Source organism: Anolis carolinensis, chromosome 1 (assembly GCF_035594765.1).
Source record: "Anolis carolinensis isolate JA03-04 chromosome 1, rAnoCar3.1.pri, whole genome shotgun sequence".
Taxonomy (NCBI): Eukaryota; Metazoa; Chordata; class Lepidosauria; order Squamata; family Dactyloidae; genus Anolis; species Anolis carolinensis.
The window spans coordinates 180333161-180351320 of NC_085841.1; the positions used below are offsets into that span (position 1 = coordinate 180333161).

Sequence of the window (18160 nt, forward strand, 5' to 3'; positions counted from 1 at the left end):
TTAGTTATTCTCAGTTTAGAGTGGGTGAACGACAATTACCAGAATTCTGTGTCAATCCTCCCCAAACCCTGCCAGTATTCAAAGTTGGCCATTTTGTGTCTGTGTACCAAGTGTGGTCCAGATCTGTCGTTGGCTGGTCATCGCCTGGCTGCAGTGCTCTCTGGATGGGGGTGAACGACTACAACTCCCAGAGTCCCGGGGCAATTGTCCCGAAACATCTGTCAGTATCCACAGCAGGTAATGTTGAGTCTGTGTGCCAAGTTTGGTCCAGATCTGTCATTGGTCTTTGGATGCAGGTGAGCTACAACTCCCAAAATCAAGGCCCATTCTCACAAACCCCTGCAGTATGTTCATTTGGTCATGAGGCTTCTCTGTGCAAAGTTTAGTCCTGGTCCATTGTCAGTAGGGGTCACTGTTTCTCTGGATACAGGTGAACTATAACTTCCTTTTCCCCAAACTTGTCCAATATGTTCTGTTGGTTATGGGGGCTCTGTGTGCCAAGTTTGGTCCTGGGCCATCATCGGTGGGGTTTGAAGTGCTCATTCATTGCAGGTAAACTATAAATCCCAGTACCTACTACTCCCAAATGTCCAGGCCAATTCTCCTCAAAACACACCAGTATTGAAAACTGGGCATATCAGGTATGCATGGCAAGTCTGGTCCAGACCCATCGTTGTTTGGGTTCCTAGTGTTCTGGGTGTAGGTGAACTACAGCTCCTCTAAATTCCCCAGTAGGAGTCACAGGGCTCTGACTTGATGCAGAGTGAACTACAACCTCCACCATGTGGAGTGAATCCCCCAAACTCCTCCAGTAAGTTTAGTTACTGCTCAGTTTTGCTGTGTTTGTTATGCAGACAGATTTGAAAGGGAAGGGCAGTAGGCAGAGTCATGCAAATTTCACACCAATGGAGAACCCTGGGATGCCTATCTGTGGTGGAGGAAAATGCAAAATACAGGAGGAAATGGTCCCCAAATGAAAGCATTCCTTGGGTGGAGGGCCGTAGTGTTTGGGGAGGACACTGGCAGGGGTTGGGATACATGTTAATGGCGCTCGCTGTAACCGCAATATCAGTGGAAAGGAGTGACTTGGTGGCTCCTCAGCACTGGGAACTATAGCCTGTTTGTGGAGGCCAGAGGCTGTCTGTGTGAGCAGACACCCGTGCCACATACACACATACAGGTTTTCACTTTTATTATAGATAGATAGATAGATAGATAGATAGATAGAGATATAGATCTGCGAAATAATTCCAAGAGGATGTGGTCATCCCCAACTAAGGATCCCATGATTTCCACTCCATTGGTAAATTCTTCCTATTCGGATCATAAAGCTATTGGGACCATGAAATTATTGGACCTTACTTTCCTTGCAGTATTTGTTCTCCTAGTTCTTCTGTGTTCTGTCCATACTTCTTTCCATATGGATTAGAAAAAAGGAGTACTGTAATTGTTGGCAGGCTTCATAAATCTTGTTAATCTCTCTGTTCCATAGCATATTTTTGCTTTAAATCTGGTGTTTTGAATGTGATTTTCCTGCTTCTTGGCAGGGGCTTGGACTGGATGGTCCATGAGGTCTTTTCCAACTTTATGATTCTATGATAGCCTACATCTTGAATCATTCTGTCCACATACCACTAGGTCTGTTCTTTTCAGTAGGAACCCAGCTCTTTGTCCTGAGAACAGACTGGAGCTCTTTCATTGACAGAAACCTTCCACGCAGTCACCTTACTGGATTCTGTGGCTAGATCTACACTGTCATATAATGCAGGGTTTTTTTTCAAATATTTTTTATTAATCAAACAGTGGTACAGTAGAGTCTCACTTATCCAACATAAATGGGCCAGCAGAATGTTGGATAAGCGAATATGTTGGATAATAAGGAGGCATTAAGGAAAAGCCTATTAAACCTCAAATTAGGTTATGATTTTACAAATGAAGCACCAAAACATCATGTTAGACAACAAATTTGGCAGAAAAAGTAGTTCAATATGCAGTAATGCTATGTAGTAATTACTGTATATATGAATTTAGCACCAAAATATCACGATATATTGAAAACATTGACTACAAAAATGTGTTGGATAATCCAGAACGTTGGATAAGCGAGTGTTGGATAAGTGAGATTCTACTGTAGTTACAAATTATAAAATGCTCAACTGAGCTTAACAGGTAGGGATAAGGGAATGGGGAAAATGAGGGTAAAACAAATAGGTGGGGTGTTTTTGACTTCCAATCTCTTTCATCATGGTGTTAAGTCTTTATTTTCTTCCCGTCTTTGTTAATATAATCCACTCTCTGTAAGGATTCAATAAAATTCCTACATTCTTCTTTAATTTAACTTATAATTTCCATTTTTCTTGTTTAAAATAGACTTTAAATAGAGTCCAATCTGTTCCTTTAACTGCATTGAACAGGACTATATGATTCTACGCTGCTATATAATCCACATCACTGCAGTTAATCTCCATTCTGAAACTGCATTATATGGAAGTGTAGATCCAGTCTAGAAACTGTGACTAGTTTTTTTTTTTTGTAACTCATAAGCACTGATGCAACACATCTGAGCAAGAAACTAAATGTTAAACATGCAGTAACCTCTCTCTTTCATTTACGCACATATAAACAAGAAATAAGAAAACAGAGTATCCAATCATGCAGAAAGTAAAGTTCTTCTTTTCAGACTCATCACTCTCCACGATGGAATGACAGAAGTGAAGACAGATGGAGCAGGCAGTAATATTCCCCTTTTATGTGTTGATTCAACATTCTTATAAAATGAGTGAATACATTTAAAAACTACTCAATAATATATTTCAGAAACTAGTAGAGTAATTCAAAAGAATTTTTTAGCGAGAACCATGAAAAATGATTATTGCTGTATTGCACTTCCAGATGGGGTTTCTGGGTGTTGGGCATCTTTTTCTTGGTCGCCGTTTTTCCATCCCCACATCAACACCACTGGTTGGCTGAAACCTACATATTGCTCACTTATGGACCTTTGTGGATCATAATGGTCGGTGATTATCTCAACCAACAAATATTTTTGTAGTAACTTCAAAACAAACAATTTTTATTTGGCACGTGATTCCATGGACTTCAGCCCTCTTCACATATGATTCTAATATAAATGACCTGAACCCATGGAAGTGATGACACATTACATTTGTTAATGTTTAAGTTGCCAAAAGACACTTTTCATTTTTGCTGCAACAGAACAGCAGCCGTGCCACTCAAAACTAATATTTTGATTTTCTGTTCTAGAAAGAGAAGAAATAAAGCATAATAATCACTTGCTACCCATGCAATGCTGCAATAATGGGCTCTCCCATTGCCAGGGAAACACATATAATGAGTATAGTATCTTTTCCAGGAAAATAGAGGGTTAATGATGTGAGGGTTAATGATGTAGGAGCAACAGAGATCACGATGATCGCAGAATGCAATCAACTTCATCTCATTTGCTGTAGACTTTTTCAAAATCTTATTAAATACACATTTTAAGTAAAATTTGAAGAACTCACCCAATCCAATAATCATACATTGCATATTTTGATGAGAGGCAAATACAGAAGCAATTCCTCCCTCCATAGTTTTTCAACCCCATACAGTGAGAGCATATTTATTCAGACTTCCTTACTTTAATTTTAATAACTGTTTGGGAAAAGGAGTTGCCTTTTGAAAATTGTGTGCTGGTCAAAGACTAATGAGAAATCCTTGGAGGCCAAGTCACTGGATACCATGGAAACAATATACTATCAAAACCATATTAGTATTCCTATCAGCTCTACAAGTGAGTGTGTATTCTTCTAATTTTTTTTCTCCTCTCTTCAGTCCAGAAATGACATTAACGTTCATAAATTCAGCAGGGACTACACAGTTTTAAGAAATATGATTATTTCATCATACATGCATATATGTATCAATTTCCAAAAATTAAAACAAGTAAAATATATGAACCAGAAGATTGTAGTAAATTGCCTAGTCCCTTATAACAGCAAATGTGTCTAAGTTACAGATGTAGAAGCAATCTGTACATTTCCTGTTTTTGATGGGAAATGGTATCTTAACATGTCAAGTCTTCCCACATAAAAATAGTTAATTGTCATGAGATATTTTTTTTCATTCTTATGTGATAACAAAAGAAAAATGAGCTTTTCTACCCATTTTGGGACCTCTTTGTCAGGAAAATATTAGCAGGGGGAAAAATAGGGTTGTTTGACATTAAAATATTATTTTGCAGAAAACATTGCATTTTATGCTTTTCTTTAAAAAAATTGTCTTCTACACAAAACCCCAAATATTTAGCTTGAAAATAATAGTAAACAATATGAAACTTTCATAATTTCACCCATTGAGGTAAAAATGTTTGAACAGTTGCATTCTTACATGCATGAATAAAGAAGCAAAGATCTATATTACTAGTAGTTCAGGATTTACCAATTCACACTGTAGATAAGAATAGAATATGATGAAATGCTAATAAAAAAGTAAAATTTTGAGGGAAATAGTTCAAATATTGATTGCCTACTTCTATTTGCTATGCTAATTTTCAATATGAAATGAAGGTTTTTTTAAAAAAAAAATACAATAATTAATATAACATCTCCCCCTTTAAAACAGTAAAGTTCAGAATTCATTATGCTACAACAGTGTGAATTGGTTAAAGATCAGGTGATATGTTAAAAGCAGCCTATTTTTTCATTTCTTTGCTGTAGTCCTCACATGGCCATACGCTCTCATGTCTATCCGCAGCAAATCATTTCCTTCAGTCCTTTAGCTATGAATTAATTTCTTACATCTCTACTCCTGTCTCATTCATGGAAAAAATATTTAACTTTGGCCCCTTCTTTGCATCTTCTGGCCTAGTCTTCAGTCCCGTCTGACACCCCCCCCCCCCAAATAAGCTAACCATCTTTTACCCTATTTTTTTAAAGATGCATATGGGCTGGAAATGTCACAGGACATGGGATACTCAGCATGAGATTTTCTGAAGGCAATGTTTTTGCCGAGTTACTAAACCACTAATCAGTAGACATCGTCAACATCAGACAATATTTTATGTTGGACAGGACAATATTTGTCCAATCCTTATTGTTGAAGAGGACAATGTTTGTCCTCTCCACCAGTAAGGAGAAGACTCATATACTACATACAAGAATCGCAATAAAGTAGAAGCTTTCAACAATGGCAGATGCTACATCATTCTGCTTGCTGTTTCAAGAGACAAGTAAGTCAATTGCTGCCAGCATATCACTGATTCTCAATTATCCTTACACCATGGAAGTCAATCGAACCCACCCACCCACCTGCAAAAAAAAAATTTTTTTTAAAAGCCCAGGTTCACAAATAAGAAGCAAATGGGAGGGATGAAAAACAATAGGAATAGTGGGAAAGTCACAAATAATATTCCAGCACTTCGAAAAAAATACTTCTAAAGACTAGATTGATCATGATGGTTGTTATATTCTGGGACTTTTCCAAGCTCTTTATTGTACAATTCGAATTTGTAACACACATGGTAAGCTATAAAGGTCTTCAAGGAATCTTCAGGGAAGGGAATCACTATTGAATGAATTCACTCCATGGGTTCTGAGAATATTTCAGTTACGCTGATAGGACATGTGAAATTGTCCCCAGTTGTATGCAATTTCATTTTAATACATAATGACTAAAAAAAAATTTATAACATGAATTATGAAGAGAAAACATGCTTCAAGGTTTGTTTCCCCCTAAGAATAGTTGTTTTGTTTTGCTTTTCTTATTGCTGTTGTTCATATTATTTTTTATTTTTGCCCAATTTTCTCAGAATTGAGACCCAAAGCAGCTCATACTTTAAAAAGATTAAATTCATACAAGTATTTTAAAATAATTTAAAATATAATTATAATAAATAAAAAAGTGTAAAACCCAACTCTCTAGCCCTTTGTCCATATTAAAATATTTTCTGATTTAAAAGCCTGCCTGTATAAAAAGGTTTTAACCTGTCAACATAGGAAATCAGAGGGGACCACTCTGGGCTCCCTGGATAAAGAATGCCAGAGTCCAGGGGAGCCACTGAGAAGGCCTTCTCTTGCGTTTCTCATCACCTGTCCATATGATGGTGGTGGAAGAAGAAGACCTCTCCAGATGATTTCAGACCCCAGGTTGGCCCACACAGGGTGATATGATCTGCCAAATAGCCTGGACCTGAGTTATATAGGGCTTTATCCATCATAACCAGAATTTTATTATTGTGCCCAGAAACAAACTGGCAGCCAGTGGAGCTGTAACAGCCAGAGAGTTGTGTGCTCCCTGTAGCCAGCTCCAGTTAACAATCTAGCTGCTGCAATTTGGATCAGTTAAATTTGTGAACACTTTTCAAAAACAGCCCCAAGTAGAGCACATTACAGTAATCCAAACGTGATGCAATTAAGGCATACACTACCAATACCAGATCTGGTGTCACAGGGAATGAGAGCACAAGATATGTGTGTGAAAGAATAGTCCAGGAGTACCCCCAAACTGTGAACCTGTGTCATCTGGGAGAGTGTAACCCCATCTAGTACAGGTTAAATCCCAATTTATACTAATAATAGATTTCTATGTCTTAGTTTCTTTGCTGAAAAAGAAGTCATTGCATGAGATAGATGGAAAGGGAGACAAATGGGATACATAAACAATAGAAGAATAAATCAGCATTTATAAATGATTTCAAAATGTTACTTGATTGTCCTTGTGATAGGTGCAGACGGACTAAGCATGGTGAGCTTATTTTATTTTGATTAGATGTGCAAGCATGTAGACTAAAGTTTAAAATCTACAAACATACTGAAAGCAATCAATCTTAAGTCAACATTGTGAACGCCAAAGGAACATTTATCTATATGTTTGGAAATTCGACAAAAAAACAGAGGGGTCCACTCCAAATACAAAATCATCAAAGCAGGCCAGCTTGGAAAGGCAAAGCAAACAAGTATTTCCCTAGAATGGATTATGTTGGTTCACAAAGCTGTTTTCACTAACCTTGGATGGAAGCAACACCCAGAAAGCCAATCCGTATGTCCTTCACCTTTCATGATTATGTTCCCATTAGGAAAGGCCCACATTTTCCACAGGCGATCATCACTCCCGGTAACAACAATATCTTTCCTTGGATGTAAAGCCAAACTATGGGAAGGAAAAAGAAGCATGTAGTAGTTAGAAAAAACATTTTAAAGTAAATAAAAAATTTGAATCAAAAGAGTCCATATATTAAGACATTTGCCTTATAAATTAAGTGTTACAATAACCACCGTAAGATCACATTTCAAGGGTGTGGTGTTGGGCTAGGAATCTGGGAAACCAGACTTTGGATCCCTACGTATCCACTGAAACCCACTGGTTGTCCATAGACAAGTCACACTATCTCAGCCTAAGATGAATATAAGGGCAAAGCCTCTCTAAATAAATGTTGCCCTCCTGTTTTTAAGATCACTGTAACTCAGGGCTCTTCCACACAGCTACCGGTATATAATCTAGAATATCAAGACAGACAGCCCACAATATTTGCTTTGAACAGGATTATTTGAGTCCACACTACCATATAATCCAGTTCAATGTGGATTTCATACAGCTGTGTGGAAGGGGCCTTAGATATGATTTGAAGACACACACAACAACTACAGTAGAATGGTGTGTGTGTGTGTGTGGGGGGGGGGGGAATAGGTTGCTTAAAAACAATCTGAAAAACAATCATTAGATAAAACTTTCAGCAAATGACAATACTTCAATATGCTAAATCTGCCAGAACACATGCAATCATGAGGATACAATGAAATCTTGTAATACATTTTATATATTTCCCATAGATGTATTGCTTCTCCCAAACCCTCATACATTCTTTTGATATCTGCAAAGGAGGAAAGGCACAGCAGAGCAAATCGCTCCAGTTGCTATAAACCAAGTTTGCTCCATGGTAAGAAGCATATAGCCATAGACAAGCCTCCTCTAAAGATCATTAGCACAATCTTCTGCCAGGACAGGAATCCACAGTTAAAATCTCACTGAGAGATAGCCATCTGGGATCCATTTACAAACCTCCAACAAAGAAGACTCCATCACCGTGCAAGGAAACGTGTTTCCTAATATTTACCTGAAATCTCTTTTATTGCAATCTCAATCCAATGCTTCAGGACTCTTCTTGATGCAGCAGAAAATAAGCTTGCTCTGTCTTCTACATTAGGGGTCCACAAACTAAGGCACACGGGTCATTTCCCTAGCACCCACTCTAAATTTTAGACTTAGGGTCAACATAAGTCTGAAATAACTTGAAGGCACACAGCAACAACAATCCTAATTAACTTGATTATCTCATCAACCAAAAGCAAGTGCACATTTAACACAGAAATACTAGTAAGATTATGTTGGTTAAAACTGTACTTCATTTTAAATATTGTATTGTTCTTTCATGGCTTTTTTGCACTACAAATAGGTTATGTGCAGTGTGCATAGGGATTCATTTGTTTGTTTGTTTTAAGTATAGCCCAAAAGTCTCAGGGACTGTGAACTGGCTCTCTATTCAAAAGGTTTGAGAACCCCTGATTGAACAGTTAATTCAATGAATTATTGTAATATTATTGAGATTTTTGATCCTAGTAATGTTAGTATAACTCATTGAATCATCTGTTCAATCACAGGTTCTCAAATGTTTAAAATAGATGTGCAGTTGAGGTTAAAATTGCAGACAATAGCAGGAGATTCATCATTGACCATGGCAAATCTGGTGGGGAAAGTGGGGAACCTGTCGCCCTGCATCGCCCCTTACCTATCCCATGGGGGGAAGCACCACCGCCGGACTTCTCCCTGTTCTTCTCAATGAGAATATGGGAAACCTCCCTCCTTGCTCCTTCTTGTGACTCTTTTGCCTCATTTCAGGGACAGAGCTCCGCCAGCAGGAGATCTATATAGTGTGATGGGATCCGGAGGGCTCCATCCCTGAACTGAGGGAAAACTGTTATAGGACAGACAATTTTGCCCATGTGATGAGATTGTAAGGCTCCATCTACACCAGGGGTCCTCAAATTTTTTAAGTGGAGGGTTGGTTCATGGTCCCTCAGGCTGTTGAGGGGCCAAATTATCATTTGAGGAAAAAAAATACGAACAAATTCCTATGCACACTGCACATGTCTTATTTGTAGTGCAAAAAAAAAAAAACAACAACAACCCAACAACAACTATTTATTTATTTACTACATTTATACCCCACTCTCTCTCACCCCGAAGGGACTCAGAGCTGCTTCCAAGTTGGATGTACATACAATATATCAGGGGTCCCTAAACTTTTTAAATGGGGCCAGTTCACGATTCTTTGGCCCGTTGGAGGGCCGGACTATAGTTGGCCACCGAGCAATAACAACAACAACCACAACAATAATAATAATAATAAAAAAGAGTTTTGGAAGAGACCCCTTGGGCCATTTAGTCCTATCCTTGTCTGCCTTTGTGCACCGAAAGCACAAGCAAAGCACCCCTGACAGATGGCCACCCAGCCTCAATGTTAATAATAATAATAATAATAATAATAATAATAATAATAATAAGGGTTGGAAGAGACCCCTTGGGCCATTGAGTCCAATCCCTTTCTGCCTTTGTGCACTGAAAGCACAAGCAAAGCACCCCTGACAGATGGCCACCCAGCGTCAATGTTAATAATAATAATAATAATAATAATAATAATAATAATAATAATAGTTGTTGTTGTAAGCAGAGCCGGCCCTAGGTATTTTTCAAGTGTAGGCGAACAGAATTTTGGCGCCCCCCCCCCCAAACCAATCACTGAAAAATAAAAGCGTTGGATAAGCGAAAATGTTGGATAATAAGGAAGTATAAAGGAAAAGCCTATAAAAAATCAAATTACATTATGATTTTAAAAATTAAGCACCAAAACATCATGTTTTACAACAAATCAATAGAAAAAGCAGTTCAATACATGGTAATGTTATGTAGGAATTACTATATTTGCAAATTTAGCACTAAACATTGAACAGGGATATAGGGCAGTGTGGACTTAGATAACCCAGATAGCCCTCAGTATTAAAAAAAACCCTCTAAAATCAGGACAATAAATAAAGAACAACACTCTGAAAACAGAAGAAATCCAGACAGTAAACAATCAGGGACAGCTAACTCCTCCCAAAAAAAGATTCTCCCAGGCAAGAAGAAGCCAGGCCTTGAAGCCACAGGGCCATTAAATGCTAATCAAGGTGATTAATTACAACATTCACACCTGCTTCAAAGAAAAGTTCTTTCTCCCACCCTGGACCTTCTACAGATATATAAACCCCACATACCTAGCTTCCAAGTTCCTACAGACCTCACAATCTCTGAAGGCCCCAAAGGTGGGCTTGCGTGGTGCGAAGGTGGGTCTGCGCTGGCCGGAAGGCCCAGCGCGGCCGCTAGAAGGCCCGAAATAGAAGGAGGTGGAGAGTGGTGCCCTCCTCCCAGGACGATGGTGCCCCCGGGACGATGGCGCCACAGGCAAATGCCTATTTCGCCTTATGGTTGGACCGCCTCTGGTTGTAAGAGAAAAAGAGACCCCTTGGGTCATTTAGCCCAACCCCCTTCTGCCCTTGTGCCATGGGGGCCGGATAAATGGCTTTGATGGGCCGCATCCGGCCCCCGGGCCTTAGTTTGGGGACCCCTGATCTACACAGACCATTTAATGCAGTTCCAAGCTGACTTCAAACCATTGCAGCCAGATAAAAAATTTCCATGAAAGCACATGAAAGAAAGACTTTAATGGTTATCAATATTCTGTGGTTTATATAATGACCATCCGGGCCGCAAACTGTTTCCAGGATATCCTATGTAATCATCCGCACATCAGAACCATTAATTGAAAGAAAGTTAGTTCTTCAGTCTCAAAGGTGCTACAAAATCCCTTTGCATTCTTCAAACATTTGGTGTGTTAATAAAACCTACTGCTCCCCCACTCAAAATATTTTCTTTTTTATAACAAAACTGGCTTATAAAACTAACATGCACAGCACATCAAAGAAAATAAGCTCTTGCCACTGAAATGTAATGCAGAATGTACAATTTAAAGGACGCTTCCCTTCCAGTTTATTTTAATTACAGTGATCCTATGAAATGCTAACAGTAGTCAAGAATTGTACAACCAGAAGTGAATACCATTTAATTAGGAGCCAGGTTGGTGACACAAGTATGATTGGGCTGCCTCTTGAAAAAAAAAAAAGAATCACATTCATTTCCCCCAAAAGTACAATGTGTGTAACATTAATTAGCTGCCCCTGCTTTCCTTCTGGTAGCTCAGTCTCACAAAAAAAGTTTGTCTCTTCTTTATTCATGGGGTTTAATTATTTCCAATACAAAAGATCTTGTAGATGCAGGTGAATGTAAGTTAAGAGGCCACTCCATATGTGATATTAGCCTTTCCACCCCTCCCCACTTACCAGAAGAACTACAAAGAGGCTAATGTTTCATTTTTTTATCTGGCATCCAGTGCATTCATTCTTCCAACAAAGTTGAAAACCATTCAACACACCTTAGAGCATAATGATAAATAGAGACATATCCAAATGGAATATTAAATAGAAGTGCAATATATGATAATAATTTAAACTGGAAACACAGCAGCCAAGATAGAGAGATAATGAATAGATTTGTATTTAAAAGGAAACATATCTGAGAAGTATGTTTCTAGGCATGTCTACTTGGAAATATGTGCCATGATTAGCCCTCTTCTAGTGTTATGCAACTACTTCAATTAAACATGCAAAATAGGGCATACTAGCTTTGCCTCATCTTTTCTTAACTGGCATGTGTGAGAGTGGCAGGCAGAGGAACAGCAAGTGGCAACAACCCTAATATTTCAAAGTTCCTGGTTATCCAAACAATCTTCAGATCGGACTCGCGTCTTCAGTGTATGATTTCTTTCCTCATCTGTCTGATGCAGGTAGATTACGAAATGCCTGAACAGAGCTAATGTTCCCCTAACATCTAGGTGACAGTAAGCACTTTATAGATTATATGTATAACTTCTAATATGTATGACGTATTTCTTCAAAGCTGTTGAGAAAGGGGATTTAGTGAGATATGATGAAAGAATTAAGGGCATAAGAATAAAAAAGAAATTGTTTAAGTTAAGAGCATTTGCAGATAATGTGAGGAAATCCTTTAGAAAGAATAGAAGCACTGTTGGAGCCATGAAAAGAATTTGGAGAATGGGGTGGATTTAAAATAAATAAGAGAAAGATGATGATGTTAATAAAAACATGAAAAAGAGGATCAAATAGAATTGATAGAGAAGGTGGATTTTAAAATTGAGAAAAGGTGAAATATCTTAGTATTACTATGACAAATATGAATAGCATGTTGTTGAAGACTAATTATGTAAGTACACAGAATGATATGAGGATGGACTTGAAAAAAAAGGTGAATTTTAAATGCTCACTGTTGGGGAGACTGGTTTTTTTTGTTTGTTTTTTTAGATAATACCAGTTTTAACTAATGATATATCATTTAAATCATGACAGAGATAAAATTTATTTAACAAGGATGGAACCTGAGAGTTAAATAAAAAGTTTCACAAAATGCAAAACAGACAAGGGGAATGGGAGTTCTGAATTTGAATTGCATTTTGCTGTCTGTTGTTTGGTTTGGTAGAAAGATTGGATGGAGTTGACAAATAGGAGATTATTAGATTTGGAAGGGCAAAACCTGAGATCTGGCCTGCATGGTACAATAAAGCCAAAGTTAATGTTGTGTATAATAACCACTTTTAAGATGTACCATGTTAAACATATGACACAGATATAAACCAAGCTTGTACTGTAAGATGCTCCTATGTATTTCATTATAAGAAGCATTTGATAGGATAAAAAAGCACAAGAAAAACATTAACTTACCAATACTTTTTAAAAACCTGATTGAAATCAACATCAAACTGAGTGAAACTGACAATTGATAGAGGGTCATTGTTGTCATATTTGAAAGATTTAAGATGGGCAAAAAGATGTATTACTATGAGTTAAGTAAATCAGAATTTAAGACACAGCTGTGTAGAAATAATAAACATTTGATTGGGAAGATGTATTAACTTTTGTTAAAGCAGAATTGGAAAAGGAACAGTTTTATAAAGATAAAGTTTGGATATAGTATATAGTTATAATAACAGGATAAAATGTTGTTGAGAGGTCCTGGAGAACAGGTGAAGTTCCACCAGTCTGGAAGAAGTCAAATGTTGTCTCTATTTTCAAAAATGGGGGAAAGGGGACCAAACCAATTATTGCTACATCAGCCTGATATCAATACTAGGAAAGATTATGGAGTCGATCATTAAACAAACAGTCTGTAAGCACTTAGAAAGGAATGCTTTGATTACTAAAAGCCAACATTGACTTCTCAAATTCATGCCAGACTAATGTTATCTCTTTTTTATAGAGTTACAAGTTTGGTAGATGAGAGGACTGTGGTGGATGAGGCATTAGTGATGTGCAAGGTATTTGCTTCATCTGTTTCATTCGTCTATTCATTTAGTATTGTCCATTCGGATGCACTAAATTAAAGATGCCATTTTCGAACAAAACAAAAGGCAACATGAAAGAGAAAGCTGCATGGTCATCATGCTTGCTTTCGTTTTCCTTTCGGGCTGCGTAACTGACAGAGGGATACTTTTCCATTACAGCTGATTTGTACCAACGGGAGATAATAATAATAATAATAATAATAATAATAATAATAATAATAATAATAATAATAATAATTGTTATTCTGGTACCCTAAGCTGAGTCTGAGAGAGGGCTGCTTCCCCATGACATCTGATGTGTACTAATGGATGTTAATATCAATATTGATAACAATAGTTATTCTGGGACCCTAAGCTGAGTCTGAGAGAGGGCTGTTTCCCCATGACATCTGATATGTACTAATGGGTATTAATAATAATAATATTAATAATAACAAAAATACTCTGGGAAAGACTCAAACTTTGTAAAAGTTGGTGGGCTAAAAGGGGTCGAAATGCCCTCTGTGTTTGGCAGTTTTCACCCCACTAACCCAAAAACCGAGCCGGGGGGGGGGGGGGGGTGAGCCTTGGAAGCCCTCCCATTGCAGCCAATGGTCTGAAAACTTTCATTTTTCATAAGCCAGATGATAATTCTATTCATATAGGCGCCCCATTTTTGGAAACAGCGAAAAATACAAAACTGATACAAAACGAATGAAACTAAACAAAATGAACAGTGATTCCATACAAATGCACACCACTATGAAGCATATCTTAATTTCAGTAAGGCCTTGACAAGTTCCCCATGACATTCCCATAAAGAAACTAGTAAAATATGGGCTAGACAATGCTAGTGTTAGTTGGATTGGGAATTGATTAATTGGATGAACCCAAAGGGTGCTCACCAATTATTCCTATTCATCCTGGAAAGAAGTGACTAGTGGGGTGCTGCAGGATCCTAGGCCCAGTACTGCACAACATCTTTATTAATTACTAGCTGTGGCTGATGGGAATCATTTGTTGACCAGGTGGAATAGCAGTAAATAGCCTTGCATCCTCAAAGTCTGGCTGTTTTCTCCTTATGCAAATCCTTGTTTGGTGAGGTGGAATACAATGGAATAGGTTTGCTGCTTGGAAGGCTGGGTACTTGCGTTCTAGGGGAATGGTTTTTCAGCCAATTTCAATTGCACTGAATAGCGTTGCTGTTTCAAAGACTGACTGCTTTCTACATAGGAGCATCCTTCATTGGGCAGGTTGAATGGGACAGAGTAGACTCATGGGCTGAAAACCTGAGGGTTTACTATGTAGGGGAAATCTTGTTTGGTCAGGTTGAACAGCACTGAATAGCCTTGCTGCTTGCAAGCCTGGTTGCTTCCTGCCTGGGGGAATGCTTTGTTGGGAGATGTTAGCTGGCCCTGGTTGTTTCCTTTCTGGAATTCCCATTTTCAGAGTGTTGCTCTTTATTTACTGTCCTGATTTTAGAGATTATATTGTTCTGTATTTTTACACCACAGTAATTTTAGAAATTATATTTGTTGCCTGAGACCACGGCCAGGCGGCCCCTCTTTCCAATCCCTGGAAGAGAAACAGAGGCCCAGGCAGCTGAGGCTGAGAAGGTAGGGCCCTCCTCTGAAGGGAGAAAAAGGGGAGGGAGGGGGAGGGGTGCAAGGAGCCCTCGGCCGGCTTCAGGGGCCTCCAGAGCCCCCTCTTTCTTTCCTTCCTTCCTTCCTTCCATCCTCTGCCAAAGAAAGGGAGGGGCCCCAAGTTGCCCTCTTTGCTGCCTCCAGGCCTTTGCTGCCTGAGCCTGCCTGGCCGAGGCCCCACTGTTTTGCTCAGGTGAGAAGCACAAGGGAGCAGCAAGAAACCCCCCCCCCCACACACACACAAGGAGGAGGCAGAAGGAAGGATTAACAGGGCGGGAAGCGGCACTGAAGAAACGGCCCGTTTACCCAGGCAAGAGGTAGCAAGGCTGGCAGGAGGAAGAAAGGGATGGGCAGGCCTCGCCGAAGAGAGGGGAGAAGCTTCCCGAGCAACTGCAGACCCGCCTCAGCCCCCACAGTTTCTCATAGCTGGTAAGTAGGTTGGGATTTTTGGTCGAAGGAGCGGGTTGAAGGGCGGGGAGGCCACGTCCAGGTGGCTGGGGCTTGGGGAGGGCTCTGAGGAGCGGCGCCGGCTGAGAGGTCCAGGCCTCTTCTCCGCCTTCTCCTGCATGCCCGTGCCTTCCCAGCCTCTGGCCTTGCTTGCTTGCCTCAAACACTTTTAGGAGGGCCCAGTCCCCCTCATGTTCAGCCAGTCCCCTGGCTCCCATGTTGTGTACTGTAACGCACGGGAGGAAGTGTAGAGGGGAGGAGTGTGGGTTGTTCTGTCAGCGTGAGGAGTTCGTTTTTGCGCAAGTGCACATGGCATATTTTGGGTTTTCTGGGTTTTTTTAGGCCCCGTGGAGGTTCTTGACATGATGTTTTGTTGTATCAACCTAGAGGCATGGATGATGGGTTGTGTTGTCAAATTTTAAGGTTGGGGGCCTTTTTGTTTTGTTGGTTTGTCCGGCGCCGCGATTCCATCACTCTTTTATATATATAGAAGACTTGGATGAAAGTTTAGAGGGTGTGCTCATCACGTTTGCAGATGGCACCAAAATCAGGAGGGATAGCTAATACTTGAGAGGACAGGATCAGAATTCAAAATGATCTTAACTGATTAGAGAGCTGATCCAAAACTAACAAAATGAATTTCAACAAGGAGAAATGTAGAATACTACACTTAGGCAGAAAAAAAATTAAATGCACAGATATAGGATGGGTGATATCTGGCTTAAAAACAGTCCATGTGAAAGGGATCTTAGTGGACCACAAGTTGAACATGAGCCAACTGAACTTGAACCAATGGCTAAAAAAGCCAATGAGTTTATAGGCTGCACCAATAGGCTGCATCAAAAGAAGTATCATTTCAAGATCAAGGGAAATCATAGTCCCATTGTAATCTGCTTTGATCAGACCTCACAGACCTCAATACTGTGTCCAATTCTGGGTAGCACAATTCAAGAAGGATATTGATTAACTGGAAGGTGTTCAGAGGAGGATGTCTAAAAACATCCATAGAGTATGGATACTAAAGGGTGTTATTATCTAAAAACATACCGGTATACCTTAATAATCTAACGGGGATAACTTAGATTTTTAGCTGTCCACATTTACAGGTTAGACTTTTCTGGATTTTATTATTCATGGATTTCATTAAAATGTTCTCTCTAGGAATCTCAAGGTCCTCAACTGTGACTCTATAATCCTTCTGCTAGACATTGATTATATAATCATGTTGGAGAACCTAGAAATTCCTACAGAGATTTTTCCCAGGTATTAAAAAACAGCAAATTTAAAATTCCTGATTTTTCACTTTCATGGGGGTCTTGTGCACATAAATTTGGAAATGTGGAGGGCTGACTGCACTATTTCATATGTGCATCAAAATTAAAGACTTGGCAACAGATCAGGAGTACAGACATACAGATGAAACTCCATACAACTCGATACAAAAATATAAACATGAAACATTTTAAAAACCTAACACTAGTAATGTATTTAATATTCCAATTTTTTGCAGGAAGCCAAATAAATGTCTTCTCATTATACCGTGAAGGTCAGGACTGAGTAAATGGACACATTTTTTGATATGATGGGTTCTAGAGATGTTAACTCTGCATCATCAGACTATTCATTTCCATGGCCACATTTTATGGAATCCTCCTGTGTTTTGTTATAGTTTGGTCACAGGAAACCAAATGTCTCCGGCTTAAAATTTCAAATCCTCATCTGTATATCCCAGGTTTAGAGTATTCAGACCATGACAGTTAAACTGGAATTTTATAATATGAAACAAAATAGGATGACAAATAAATATTGTGAATCCCACAGATACATTTTGCCAGTAAATTTAGATTTACTTTCATTATATACATTTTTTAAAAACAGTGAAATGATAAAAATTGTGTTCTGCGATAAAAAGAAAAATAACTGGTATCAAATGCAAGTGTAGCTTGACCAACTCGAAAGGATGTAGATTCTTTTGTAACATCTCTTGTCCCAAGCCCATTCAAGATTAACATTCTTCATTATTGTTAGCAATTCCTAGGTTTCTGTTGCATGACAGATTTTTCACAGATGGTTAGAAACACCGCTGTGTTCTGTACACATTTAGAAAGGATATGACATGAAACTTGCCACTTGGCAAGTTCTGTTAAATTATAAAGGTTCATACAAGTAGATATTTCTAAAATGTTTAAAATACAATGTTAATCTGCCAATTCAAATTTCTAAATTAATATGAAAAATGAATGTATTACCCTTTTACAGGTTAGCTTGACACCATGTATTTTCTCTCTTTATACTCTTTGCATTTTCCCTTATCAAAGCCTCCTCCACTGCCCCATCTTCTCTTGCACAAGCTTGCCCCTCCCATGCATCTTGAATAGTCCTACTTTATCCTGGAATTGATAAATTGTGTGTTTTATTTTAAGATGTTTTAAATATTTGTTATTTTATGCATTTAATTCTGTAATTTGTACTATTTTTTAATTTTATGCTTGTTCTCAGGGCTTCGTCCCCATGTAATCCACCCCAAATCCCTTTAGGGAAATGGAGGCAGGTTATGAGCATGTATTATTATTATTATTATTATTAT

General features: G+C 38.7%; 1 protein-coding gene across 1 annotated transcript in view; it reads right to left on the minus strand.

Annotated features, from left to right (window-relative positions):
• spag16 (sperm associated antigen 16) overlaps nucleotides 1-18160 on the minus strand; it is a 583704-nt gene that overhangs the window by 321156 nt on the left and 244388 nt on the right. The window contains exon 11 of the mRNA XM_062961030.1: nucleotides 7003-7146. Coding sequence (XP_062817100.1) covers nucleotides 7003-7146 — 144 coding nt within the window. The remainder of the gene's footprint in view (nucleotides 1-7002; nucleotides 7147-18160) is intronic.